This window comes from Tachypleus tridentatus, chromosome 9 (genome assembly GCF_004210375.1).
Source record: "Tachypleus tridentatus isolate NWPU-2018 chromosome 9, ASM421037v1, whole genome shotgun sequence".
In the NCBI taxonomy this organism is placed as follows: Eukaryota; Metazoa; Arthropoda; class Merostomata; order Xiphosura; family Limulidae; genus Tachypleus; species Tachypleus tridentatus.
In genome coordinates, this window is record NC_134833.1 from 103,504,679 (window position 1) to 103,519,547 (window position 14,869).

Consider the following 14,869-nt stretch of genomic DNA (forward strand, 5'->3'; position numbering starts at 1 on the left):
AACAAATAACACCTGGAGCCATTACTTGCTTTCCGGGTCTGCCGCTGAGAAAGTTATGAATTTAGGCCACCACGTGGCTTTCATAATCTTTTATCATAATTTTATTTTAGAGAAATATTTATAAGAATGTTTGTATATGGATGCAAATTTACAATTATAAGAGTTTGTGTCCATAATATCATGATAGTAAGTAATTTTTAATTTTTATAGTGAAAACACTTGCTTCTCTGAAAAGCAAAAATTAATAAAAACAGAAGTTGGAACTTGGAGCACATTGACGGTCTAATTCAAAAAAGATACCGCCCTAACCTGCTAGCACTGTATAGATCTAGTAGTTATATCTTATTATTTCTTTTTGCATTTGTTATTACTTATTGTATTATGTGGTTGTCATGCTAACACAGATCGATTATTTACTGCAACGTTGTTGTCATACTGGTCATACATGAGACGTGATTTGTTATCAAGCCCACAGCGTACGAAGTACGGTTTTATGTAAGCAGGTTTAACTTTCCCGCCTCTAGCAACTCGAATGAACCGTATGCTATAACAATTTAAAAGATCAAATTGGCAAGTAGGGTTGTTGGCCGCAATGCCCTGCTTTTTCACGTGCGAAAGTATCGACTGAACAAAAAACAAGTATAAAGGTAGATTGGTATTTACCAGGAGTACAGTGAAAGTACACGAGTTGTCTTATAAAGTTATAACCTGGAAGAAATAGCAAGCACGAGCAACCGAAACATAATGAGATTACGAACCGTAAGTATGACTTATTACGTATTACTTATTACATATCATTAAATTAATATGTGCAACGAACAATACAGTTTATAAAAAGGGATGACCTATTCTGAATAATTTAAGAAATGATTGCGGACGCAAAAATAAAGATGTCACTCGTAAAGAGTTAGGTTGATGCTAATACTTCTGAATTAACTTTCAACAGTGTAACAGTGGATAGAGTAAACTCTTCTTATTATAGTACGCAATTGTAGCTAATTTTTCACGTGTGGTCAGAAACTATAAATAATATGGAAAGTAAATAATAATAAATTGAGAACTAAGCATGTTAAGATTCTCTGATAACTAATTCACTGTAGTAAAAAATATCCTCGAATATTTTTTTAAAACGTTGCTTTGATTTTGGAGCCTGAAAGGAACACGTTTATCGCCCTTAAAAGAATGAAACGTTATCAAAGCCAATTTTGAAAATTGATAGTTAACAATATTTACTTTTAATTAAGTATATATATTTTAATTATTATTATGTTCCAAATTAATGGAAAGAGCTGTTAAATGGGTTTAATACTGTTATTCTAACTCCAAGATTACAGACTGTTGTGTACATTTATGCTCTTCTTAATGAAATATAGAGAACTCTAGTGCTCATTTTTATATTTGATTCCTTTTAAATAGTGAGGTGATCAAATTATTACTAGTTCTCACTTTAAAACTTACTGTTTGCAGCTCACATTTATCTGGAAGTGGTCTAACACATTGTGTTATTTATCTGGAAGTGGTCTAACACAGTATCATTGTGTTATTTATCTGGAAGTGGTCTAACACAGTATCATTGTGTTATTTATCTGGAAGTAGTCTAACACAGTATCATTGTGTTATTCTACCAAATCCATTGTAGATAGCTCCAGTATTTATGGGACAAAGGAAACAGAACATTAGTAGCAAACTAGATGTATATATCCAGTGCACTTAAGATTTAGCAAGACTTAAATCCGAGGCTCGAGTTTTCATATCAATAAAATTACAATGAAAAGTTAAAATTATCAAAATATTAATAATTTAACCTGATATATTCAACGTATCACTTTAACAATTAATTTTAATTATTATTATTTTTCTCTAGGTATGTTTTATTATTTTATATATCTCCTGTTACGCCAACGGCGGTTATCCTGGTTACGGTGGTTATGACAATGGTGCTTATGGTTATGGACAACCTTATGGATTTGGACATGGTAAAGGAGTTGCGGTTAAGACACGTCATCATTTTCCAGGTGGATATGGCGAAGGTGCTTATCAAAAGGTCGGAAAGAGTGTCCACATAGATCTTCCTGGTGGTGGCAAGGCATTCGGCTACTCGGGAGGCTATAGCATGGGTTACGGAGCCAGTTACGGCCATGGTGCTCCAAGTCATTTCTCGGGAGGATTCGGTCACGCAGTGGGACACGGCAAAGGTCACAGCGGTTCATTTGGCTTCAGTAACCCACCTGTGGCGCACCACGCCTTGTCTGGCATTCACCAACAAATCCAAAATATTGTTCACAGCGCATTCAGTGGTGGTATTCAAGGTGGCTTGCATGGTGGCAATCCCTTCTTTCCGTTTTAATTCTTTTATTACACATCTTTTTGTCATTGAATGATATTTATTACAGTTCTATGTTTGGGAACAACAGTTTAATGTAGCTATGTGCTTGTAAATGAAATCTATCTGTCAAACAATGAAAGTCAAAATAATTCCTTTTGTCAATATATATTTGTGTAATCAGTTAAAGCTAATATTATTAAGCAATATCTTAAATGTACGGAAAATGAGCAACTGTTTATGTTAAAGCACAGTGAAGAATGCATTTACAAATGTAATTCATTTCGTTTTCTGAACAAAAATACAAAAATTTATGAGAACAAGAAAACAGAAAACTAAATAGTTTTATACAAAATCTTACATTTATGTTAAATTTTTATATAGATTTCGGAGAATGTATTTAATAACTTCTTCGAATTTTACAGTTTTTTCTCTAGCGAAAAAAAGTTTAGAGTTACTAAGCCTAATGATGGGATTCATACTAGCTATTTCCTTCCCAATGGGTTCACAGTTGGTCTGCAAGCTTACAACGGAAAAAATCGGGGTTTAATACGCATGGTGTGCAGAGTGAAGCTATGGGCTTAACAACAACCAAAGATAAGCCGTTAACTAGATGAGGTTATACTTTTCTTTAAATTAAAGTTTTCCATAACTTCATACTGCTATTACTGGGCAGTTTAATATTTTTGAATCCTATAGGATAAACACACTTTACTGAGATTTTTTAGGCCACAAGCCAGGATTGGATCTATCTGTTCAACAATAAATGATTCCTCAGTAGTAGATTTTTTGATGTTTTACACAAAAATATTTCTTCGTTTATACGGCTATAATGGAGCTAATGAGTTTTGAACGAATAGGCATTGGTTGTTACGATTTCGTAGTTGTAGTTTTCTTAATTATGTCATTTATATAATGTTTGTAAATCTAATATTAAAATATGAAGCTGATAATATTTAGTACAGCGTCCACTCTTCCTTTGATCAGGTAACTTACATCATCTTTTTTCTTTCCATTCTAAAGTAAGAAATCATTCATTGGTTTGGTTTGTTTTGAATTTCGCGCAAAACTACACGCGGGCTATCTGCGCTAGCTATCCCTAATTTAGCAGTGTAAAACTAGAGGAAAGGCAGCTAGTTATCACCACCCACCGCCAGTTCTTGGGCTATTCTTTTACCAATGAATAGTGGGATTGACCGTCACATTATAACGCCCCACGGCTGAAAAGGTGAGCATGCTTGGTGTGACTGGGATTCGAACCCGTGACTTCAGATTACTAATTGAGTGTCTTAACCATCTGGCCATGCTGGGCCGGAAATCATTGATTCGTTTAAAATTGGTTTATTAAAAATCTTAAGTATTTAGTCGAAAACTTCCTTAGCCTAAGAGAATATTAATGAACTGAGTTTGTATAACTGAGTTAGCATAATTCATAGTTTGTATAAGTTTCTATATTTCATAGTTTTGTTTCTATCGTTTAGTTATCTAGCAGAGCTTTTTTAATGTTCGTGGTACAAGAAAATCTGTTCCTATTAAAAACAAAATCAAATTAAGCTTGTCTTATTGGGTTATGTAACAACAAAAGTTATAACGTTTCTGTTTTTAGTAGCAGAGGAGGTTTTTGTTCGTTTTGCAGAATATTATACTAATCTTTCTTTCTTAACAGGTCCAGCATAGCCAGGTGGTTAAGGCACTCGACTCGCAATCCGAGGGTCGCCGCTTCGAATCCCCGTCACAACCAAACATGCTCGCCCTTTCAGCTTTGGGGTGTTATAATGTGACGAACAATCCCACTATTCGTTGGTAGAAGAGTAGCCGAAGAGTTGACGGTGGGTGGTGATGACTAGCTGCCTTACCTCTAGTCTTATACTGCTGTTTTAGAGATGGCTAGCGCAGATAACCCTTGTGTATCTTTGTGCGAAATTCGAGTGGAGTGCCTTAACCATCGGGCCATGCTGGGCCACTCGCCGGTCTTGTACCTTCATTATAACGAAACCAATTATCTGTTACTAAAGCTATACTTTATGTAGTTGATACTTAACTATAACAACTAGGTGATACATTAAATGTAGTTTGAACAAGTCATCAGCCATTTTAACATTATATAAAAATGTAAATTACATCGGTAGTTAGAACAAAAAAATAAATCAGCGTACCAATAACGAGTGTATTTGGAAGTCGTTCTTGAAGTTCAAGTTTAAAATTAACAAATAATTTAATTCCCAGCTAAGACAAAAAACAAATAACATCCATTATGACGACGTAGGTAATCGAACAAACTAACGCCCCTCTCGCATCCAACTAGTTTCAACTAAACATTTAGTCATATGTAAGAAATGACGTAAATTCTGTTATGCATTATAGTTACATTATTTTTATATAACACATTAATGAAATTTCTTTAATTCGCCCTACAGTGGCACTGCCATATGCGGAGTCACACCGCTAGAAAGGAGGTTCCAATACCGGGGGTGGGCAGAGCGAAAAAAGCCCATTGTGTTGCTTTGGGCTTAATTTTCAAATAAAATCTTTCAACTTCTCAGTAAGATGTGTTATATGCAACAAAGAACAATTTTAAATTTTGTTTATTTCTTTGTTTACCTGAATATCACTTGAAGCACAACATACAGATATTCTTAAAAAACTTCCAAATAATTATTTGAAGCAAACTTGAATGGAGTAAACCTAGGATTGAATAAACGTTGAAGTAAGACCCACACGACCCATCGGTGAGTCGTGCTCTACTTTCTTTTTAAAGGGCCACTTACTGGCTGGAACACAATAGCTATATACACACTCTTCCTAACCAAGTAATTGTAAAATGATCAGTGGGATCATGGAAAGTATAGGCAAAATAGGCTTTGGAGCCAAGGTGTTAAGGTAGCAGAAGTACAGCAGCTGAAACTTAGGATAAAATATAGTTAACAATTAGTATTTAATTTAAAAATAAGTAGAAAAATAACAAACAAAGGGTTCATTAATAATTAGACATTGGTGATTACGTACACAACTTAATGACTTTATGCCCATGATAGGAAATTGGCCATTAGATATCTCTAATCTTGATATGTGTATGAAGTAGAGGGAAGGCAACCAATTGTGGACAAGTGGTAAGATTGACTGTCACTCTTATAACGCACCTATAACATGTTTGACAGAAATACGACCCAAACTTGGGACATTCGGGTTCCTAGTCTAATACACTAGGCATGGCATGGCTAGGTGATTATTTAGGCACTCGACTCGCAATCCGAGGGTTGTGGGTTCGAATCCCAGTCACACCAAACATGTTCGCCCTTTCAGCCGAAGGGACGTTATAATATGTTGATCAATTCCACTATTAGTTGGTAAAAGAGTAGCCCAAGAGTTGGCGGTGGGTAGTGATGACTAGCTGCTTTCCTTCTAGTCTTACATTACTCAATTAGGGACGGCTAGCACAGATAACCCTCGTGTAGCTTAGCGCGAAATTCGAAACAAATCAAATTAATGCGCTAATTTCCAGAACAAGCTGAGATCTTATCAATTTGGTGAGTTCTTGTAAAATCTTAGAAACAAGACGTTTCCAGTAATAAACTGTTGAAACAAACAAACAAAATACTTTTTCTCAAGGCTGTTAAGTGAAGTAATAACGTTTGAAATAAAAATGGCAAATCACTTGTATGGAAATATCGTTTTCATAAACTTTTCTGTTTATTCGTTAATGAGCTAATATCAACTTTGTTTTATCTAACTTTGTGTTGAAAAAGATCTGTTTTACAAGAAAGTTGTAAAATACAACATAGAAATACTGACTTCTAAGCCTAGTACTTCTAATAAATACAAATCAATCCACCAGTTTCTTTTCTTAAACAAAACTGTCGAGGCAGAAAGATATGATCAAATCAGTGGCATATTTAATTAGGGGCTGGAGGGTCCCCAATGATAATTTTATTCTATGTAAAGTTACATGGGATGTAGGGCCTAAACAACCTTATATCTGCCACTGGATCAAATCAGAACTTACAAAAATGCATTTGCTTTATTAATCAAATGACTGAAAACATAGAAATACTAACTGCTTAGCTTAATAGTTGTAGTAAATACAGAGCAGTCCGTCAGTTTCTTCTGTTAAACAAAATTATCGTATTGCTTATTAGGTGATTTTAATTTATTAGTTCTTAAAAATGTAAAATCGCACAATGAGATTTCTGTCGAAACGCGAATTTTAACGTTATTTAGACCTTACGCTTACTATTGAATCACAGATAGACAAGATGATTTCATATACAGCACTTAGAAACACTATTACTTTTTATAGGAGCTCAGCCGGCTTATTGAGCACTAATACTAGACGAAAGGCCTCGTCTGCACTACGTGTAGCAGATGCAATGTGTTTGACATATTATAACATGTTCTCCTTTGCTTTTGCACACAAGTTCATGGAATAAGTATGAGATTTTCAACATAAGACGGTCAAAATACAAATAGAAAATAATTTTCCTTATTTACTTCTCTTTAGCTTAAAACTATTTATGTGTAATAAATAATTTACTACCGTGTCATTACATGCTTAATTCTTGATTATTTCAATTGGTTCATTGAAGATCATAATCTCATCCCCAGTGGCAAAGTTGTACATCAGCGGATTTATACAGCTAGAAACCGTGTTCGGATACCCATGGTGAGAAGAGAACTGTGCTTAATTACAAACAAAAGATCGTAATTTACGTGTTATTTCTCGAAGCTTAAAAGGAAACAGTGACGACATCAGGTGTCTATAATTCTAAATATTTACTCTGAAAGTATACAAATACAAATTACAACATTCATTTTTCTAAGATTTCGTTTTATTTAGGTTTAAATATTTCAAGTACTCAAAACTGTTGAGATAATTTATATTTATGGATTGTTCGTGTGTATGTAATTAAGTACGAAGCTACACAAGGAGCTATCTGTGTTCTGCCCGCTATGGGTATCGAAACAGGGTTTCTAGCGTTGTAAGTACGTAGACATACCGTTGTGCCACTGAGCTGCTTCGTTTACAACTAAGCCACTGAATCCATCTGTGGTTATCCCTATCTTTGAACGACTGACCAGAGAGAAGTCAGCTAATTAGAGACGTTTTATCACACACCTTCCATGATAAAGGATTCGAGTTTCATTCTAATAAAGCATCCACAGTTTAAAGAGTGAGGAATAAATATATTTTGGCACTGCTAGCTTCGGAACCCATACAACCATCACAGGTTTAACCCACTCAACAGGTGAGTGGGTTAATTGCTGCTGTTTTAGAGCAAAGCTACTCAATGAATTATCTGTGCTCTGTCCACTTCACGGAATCGAACCGAGGATTTTAGCATTGTAGGTTCGTAAACTTATCGCTGACTCCTCAAGGGACTGTTCAGTTGATACATGCTACTGTAAATAAATATTTTATTCCGCGTTTTGTCTTAAACTTTTGTGGAAAACAATTTAAAATTTGTATGGAACTAAAATGAATTTAAAGCGAGTTTATTTCTCTAATTTCGGAGAATTAACCTAATAATTCGTACTGCCAGATAAAACACAAATGTGCTTAGGGTGATTAATATTATACATTTAAAATGCGTTACCAGCACAGTATATTCAATAAAATAATATAAGATTGAAGTTCTCGATCAACTTAGAATAACTAATCGAAGCAGAAGATTGTGTTCAAAATAAACAATTGCGTCAAATACGTTGCTTATGAAACAGAACTTTATGTTACAGTTTCATTGGTGTTCCAGTCTTTATGTAAGAAACTTTGATTATTTGTTTTTTATTGTTAAGTATCATACCAAAAGCATTTTTAATATGTTAAGTATTTTAAGCACATATTTTGGTGAATGTCATTTTTATAATTGCCTGTTACAATATTTGGCTAATAGATGTCACTGTTTTGAATTGTTGTGTTGATTAATATTTTCACACTGTCTATGAACACTTCTGAAGTTATTATGAAGTTTATAGCTTGATTTGCGAAAATAACTTAAAAGTTTCGAGTAACTGCAAACCTTCTGAATGTCAAGAAACAAGATCAAATTTATTTAATAATAAGCTTGAAATGTATTTTGTAAAACATTAAAAAAAGACGTTTAGGGTAAATTTTGAATTGCAACTTATTTTAAGTATAAAGTATAATAAAGTATTAAGTATAAAGTATAATACGAGGTAATCATACTCTAATTAACAAACAAACAAAAATAATTTTCTTAAAATAAAAAAATTAAAGGTGTATCTATTAAAATATTATAAAATCATTGCTAAATAGTTATAAAACCTGCTATGTACGAAATATATCATAATGCTGAGAACTTATCCAATTTCGATGGAAAAATTAATTATGTCAGTTATTTATCAATTAATTAACAATGTGCCCCCTATAACAATTAGCAATTACACTTTATTTATATTCAATAGAATTGTGGGACAGAAACCTTTTGAAATAAACCAAATACTAGAAAAATAATTTTATTTCACTGTGCTCCTAGTCCGAAAAAAGGCCCGGCAAGGCCAAGCGTGTTAAGGCGTGCGACTCGTAATCTGAGGGTCGCGGGTTCGCGCCCGAGTCACGCCAAACATGCTCGCCCTCCCAGCCGTGGGGGCGTTATAATGTGACGGTCAATCCCACTATTCGTTGGTAAAAGAGTAGCCCAAGAGTTGGCGGTGGGGGTGATGACTAGCTGCCTTCCCTCTAGTCTTACACTGCTAAATTAGGGACGGCTAGCACAGATAGCCCTCGAGTAGCTGAGTGCGAACTTCAAAACAAACAAACAAACTAGTCCGAAAAAACTATTTCTAGCTTCCTTATTAACAAGTATGTGTAATACAATTTGTATGACCTCATTTGAGAAAATTTATTTTCAAGTTAAATGTGCTCGCCCATTAGGTGCGCAAATGACAATACATTTGAGAGGTGCAGTGAACCTGGGCCAAGGATACACAGGGCCTAATTTGGTTTTCAGAATAGTATTTCTATTGCAGGGGTATATATATATATATATATATATATACCAAAGAAAGGATTTGCTTGCTTATTTTAGAGCAAAGCAATATCAGGATATTTGCTACATTCATCGCGGGGAATCTTGCACCGGATTTTAGGGTTGTAAATTTACCATAATTTTACCAAATCTTCATTTGGAAGAACGTAAGATAGTAAGATTGAGTGATCCTAAGCGCGAAAATAAGCTAGAAAAAATGCGTTACGCATACGCTACCTAGTAAGTGACAAGAGAACAGTACGTTTTTTTTTCTATATGTTTGCTTGTTTGTTTATGGTAAGCAAAGCTATTAAGGCTTTCGGCCACTGTTATTGATTTTCAGCTGCCGATCAGAGAGAAAGCAAATAGATGGATCACCCCTCATCAATTTCACGACCACTCTTTATCAATAAATAGTAGATTTGCCATCACGTAAAAACACACCCACTTTTGAGAAATCTTGGCATATTTATTGCCGGGTTTCGATTACACGATTCACAGATCACCCTAACTGCCAGACGATGCCAAACCTTTCTTTTTTTTCTACAAAGAAAAGGATTTAACATCATTAACATTTGCTAATACAACGGAGAAACAAACTGAAGTATAGTTATATGAATTCTCTCAAAACAAAATTATCATGAAGCCCAAAATCGGCGCAATTTTTAAAAATCGAAATCACAAGTCATTTGAAAAGTGATTTAAATGACTATTAATACAGCCCAACACTGATCATAAGCTTCTATTATACAAGGACATTATTTATCAACTGAAAATTAGCTTATAAAAAATTAGTTTGTTAAACCTTAAATTTATTGTAAAAACAAAACATTTAGTTTTTAATTAAATATAATTTGCTGTCTCTTTGACTTGTTGCCAATAATTCAGTATTACTATCATCTCCTATTTACAAGATGTTTTAGTTGTGCTTTTTCTCACGGCTACATCCTAATGCTTCAGGAGCCAAAACTCGCTTCTTGAAGCCACATCCTTCCCTTTCTGGAAAACATTAATTTTGACCCTGCTCTTCAGCCGTAAAAATGATTCACTTCTCTAGTTCATAAGTAATTAGAAAATAAGTCAATTCGAACTCAGCTGGCTATTGGATTGGCTTAGGATGCCAGGCATGATCAAACTTCAGAAGGTTAATTTCTTGTAAATATGTTCGGCAATTATAAAAAAAAAGTTTAAGAGTAATTATAGAACGAGTTGGCTGGATAACGGAAGCCTACTTTGTAAGCAATGTTGTGATAAACAAAGATTTATGAATACTATTTTTTTTACCATTAATTGCAAGTCAAAGCAAACTACTCAGAACTAAAATTGAATACAATAATTAACACAGTCAATTGTATATTTCCTTCTAAAGGTGCACAGAAATTCACGAAGTAAAACTTATATTGATTAATAATTTAAACACCCACACTGTTATCGATATGTTTGAGCGAAGGTAACCTTAAAAGTCACATTTACATTTCAGTAGGCTATAGCTCCAAAACATCGTAGTTGCGTTTTCCAACGATGAATTCCACAGATGCAGCCAATAAAATGAGGAAATCCAGAAAGGCAAACTATTGTAAAAAATGTGTAAGATAACTGTACAATAGTGATTTCATTTTACTAATGAAGGAATCGACGTCTTGGGCATAAAACTTTCTCAGGATGCAGTTTTTTTTTTTCAGAAACAAGCTAGGCAATTACTATACAGTTATATAGCTAATATAATCTTGAATAATCCATAATACCAAGTGGATATACTAATGTAACATTGACTCAGACGTAGATATTTAGTACCACAAGATAAAACAAGTCTATACCTATGCTCAATAGTGTCGGATCATACAACCTCGAATAACTTATAGTTACACAATATACTTAATTTTTATCCTCCGTTAAACCATTGCTGTAGAATAACAAAGAGTAATTATTACTTTGTCTAGTCCATACCAAAATCAGTGTTCGCTAAACAATAGCAAGGCGCATAAAAGATGGTTCTTAACTTTGAGTTAGCAATACGTACACCAGATTAAGTTTGCTTGTGTGTCAGAGGGAGGTTTACGGACTTACAAAATAAAGAATTCATGGTTCGACTCCCCCAGTGGAGAAAGCTTTTGATAAACAACAGCAACAACTACATCAGAATATAATATAATATAATACAACTTGAATTTGACTATTTTCTGAAACATAGAGTAGCGTAGGTTACTTTTAACATTAACTAAGCAACAGCTGTGATTACTTATCTTTTTATTTCAATTAATCGCAATCAGGCAAAACTGTATCTCAGGACGGCTGGTATGGGTATTAACACTCTTATTAATAAAGCAAAGAACAACGTTTTAACCTTCCTAAATCATCTTTAAGTTAACAAAGAGAAAGTTTGCAACTAACAATTTCCGGACACATATCTTAGAGACAAGAGCGTGAACGGGTACGGGATTTTAGAGGGTATTGCAGTTAGATGTTAGGTTATTAATTAGTATAGGTATAAAGGTGTTTAGTTATATTGATTTAATTTTGGTTTTAGTTGTTGTATGAGAAGAGCTTCTTTTATTTTGCGTTTGTTTATATTTGTTTCTCTACTTAATATCCGGGTGTATTCTATGGTTATGTTGTGTTTATTTGACTTGCAGTGTTCGAAAACGTGTGAAGGTGACTTTTTGTGTTCTTTGAATCTGGTTTTCATTTTTCTACCTGTTTCTCCAATATAGAAGTCGTGGCAGTTATCATATTGTATTTTATAAATAATGTTGATGTGGTGTTTGCCAGTGTAGTTTTCACGTAGTGTAGACCTTGGTTTTGTGCCTGGTTTGTGAATAAATTTGGTATTAACTGGAATGTCATATTTTGTTACTAGTTTTTTGCCAAATGTTGGTTATTTTTTTGCTGATGTCGGGAATATATGGTATGCAGCAGTATATGGTTTCGTGATTTTTTGATTCATGAGATATATTTACTTTTGTTGGTTGATTTTGCTTTCTGTCTAGGTGTGTGCGTATAATGTTTTCTACGGTTTGTGGAGGAAACTTATTGATGTTGATGAAGTATTGTTTTATTTTGTCTAATTCATCGTTAATTTTATCTGGTGAGCATAGTTTTGTGGCTGTGTCTATTTGGTTTCTTAGTATGTTGAGTTTTTGTTTTGTTTCATGTGGCGATTCCCATGGAATGTATAGTCCAGTATGGGTAATTTTTCTGTGAATTTTTGTTTTAAATTTTGTATTAGTTTTTGTGATTTTGAGGTTAAGAAATTCTATTTGGTTAGTTTTTCCTGTTCACAGGTGAACTGAATGTTGGGATGTATAGAGTTAACGTGGATAGAAAAACTAAGCGTGTGTTCTGTATATGTGAATCCAGGCAAAAGTGTATTACGTTTAAACCTAAGTAACAAAAATACGGAATTATATTTACTCATTTCCATCTTCATCACCAACGTATTAAAAAAGTCCTATTTTGATTTTGAGAAGACTCATCAAAGTTAAATCTTATATAAATTCTGACTACTCTTTAATTACATAGGAATAGAGCCTAAGATTCGCCAGCAGAATAATACAGACTGATTTTGGTATTGAATAAAATCTTGCTGAAAAGGTTATTTATTGTCTGTGTGTGTGTGTTAGCATCCATACACCAGAGTTGGCTGGCTTGATGATAATTTTGGTATGATACTGAAAATTGTCTAACGATACACTTTGGCTACTTTATTTCAGGAATTTTGCCCGAGAAAAAGAACGAAGACTGAAATAGACCACATATCTACTTTATAGTTTTGAATTTAAAGACAAAGTTTTTCATCGAGTTTATTATTACCATCTACAAAGCAGGATATGGAATTATCATGTAATGAAATATATATGCAAAAACGGCTCGTTTGGGTTGAGAAAATATTTTACATAGAAGAGCGAACAACGTTTCGACCTTCCTCGGTCATCGTCAGGTTCACAAAAAAAGAGGTAACTGACCGGAAGCTGACCACATGTTTGAAAGGGGTTGTGTAACTGAGTGTCGGAATGTAGAGGGCGGTGTTACATGTTTGAATATATAATTTTATTTATTTTATTATATTAATATAGGTATAAAGGCGTTCCTTTATATTGGTTTATTTTGGGTTTAAGTTGTTGTATAAGTAAGGCTTCTTTAATTTTGCGTTTGTTTATGTTTGTTTCTTTATTTAGTATTTGAGTGTTTTCTATGGTTATGTTGTGTTTATTTGACTTGCAGTGTTCGAAAACGTGTGAAGGTGACTTTTTATGTTCTTTGAATCTGGTTTCCATTTTTCTACTTGTTTCTCCAATATAGAAGTCGTGGCAGTTATCACATTGTATTTTATAAATAATGTTGGTGTGTGTTTGTCAGTGTAGTTTTTACATAGTATAGACCTCAGTTTTGTGCCTGGTTTTTGAATAAATTTGGTATTAACTGGAATGTCATATTTTGTTACTAGTTTTTGCCAAATGTTGGTTATTTTTTTGCTGATGTCGGGAATATATGGTATGCAGCAGTATATGGTTTCATGATTTTTTAATTCGTGGGATACATTTACTTTTGTTGGTTGATTTTGCATTTTGTCTAGATGTGTGCACATAAGGTTTTCTACGGTTTGTGGAGGAAACGTATTGATGTTGATGAAGTATTGTTTTATTTTGTCTAATTCATCGTTAATTTTATCTGGTGAGCATAGTTTTGTGGCTATGTCTATTTGGTTTCTTAGTATGTTGAGTTTTTGTTTTGTTTCATGTGCCAAGTCCCATGGAATGTATAGTGCAGTATGGGTGATTTTTCGGTGGATTTCTGTTTTGAATTGTGTGTCGGTTCTTGTAATTTTGAGGTTAAGAAATGATATTTGATTGCTTTCTTCCTGTTCACATGCGAAGTTAATGTTGGGATGCATAGAGTTAATGTGTACAAACAAATGTACACAAGGAACATTCCTGGAATGTTGTGACCTTATCGTAACTTTACACCTATTTAAATAATAAGATAAAACCAAGTAATAAGGCTTAGACTACATGCGTAAAGTGAAAGATATGTGAAAAGAAATGTATTTTCTTATAGAAAAAGCTCATTGGACTCTCTGCTATGTCCACGGAAAAGAACCGACCATCTATTTCTAGGGTTGTAAATCCTAAGTATTACAACCGTACAATCAGAGAGACATAAAGAAAAAAGAAGGAAAGAAACATTAATTAATATTTGTTTCCATTTATCTTTTCAAAAACTAAGAGTGTCGATACTGTTTCGGCCGGCATTTCTCTTAGATTCTTAGGTCCAATTCTGTGTTTGGAATTAAAGATATCAATCTTTCTTTGACAGGTATTTTCATATATGAAAGTTAGTACCTTTTTCGTTTCGTTTGCGAGATAAAAATCGGAGGTAAATTTATTCCAGACAGGAACTTATTAGTTTATTAAAGTCAATCAGCATATACATCAATACAAAGCTGAGTTTAAAACACCAATACATAAGAATTGTGTTGTTGTGTGACTGACCTTCAACTACACATGTTTATCGAAACTGTACGTAATACAAAGTTACTGTTTGATTGTAATACATACAATGTCGA

General features: G+C 33.7%; 1 protein-coding gene across 1 annotated transcript; it reads left to right on the top strand.

The window, feature by feature from the left end:
• Positions 1–448: 448 nt before the first annotated feature.
• Positions 449–7,079, top strand: LOC143225937 (uncharacterized). Its single transcript, XM_076456189.1, has 2 exons — positions 449–759; positions 1,865–7,079. Exons 1-2 carry the CDS (start codon positions 745–747, stop codon positions 2,345–2,347), a joined length of 498 nt encoding a protein of 165 aa, XP_076312304.1. The 5' UTR covers positions 449–744; the 3' UTR covers positions 2,348–7,079.
• The last annotated feature ends 7,790 nt before the right edge of the window (positions 7,080–14,869 follow it).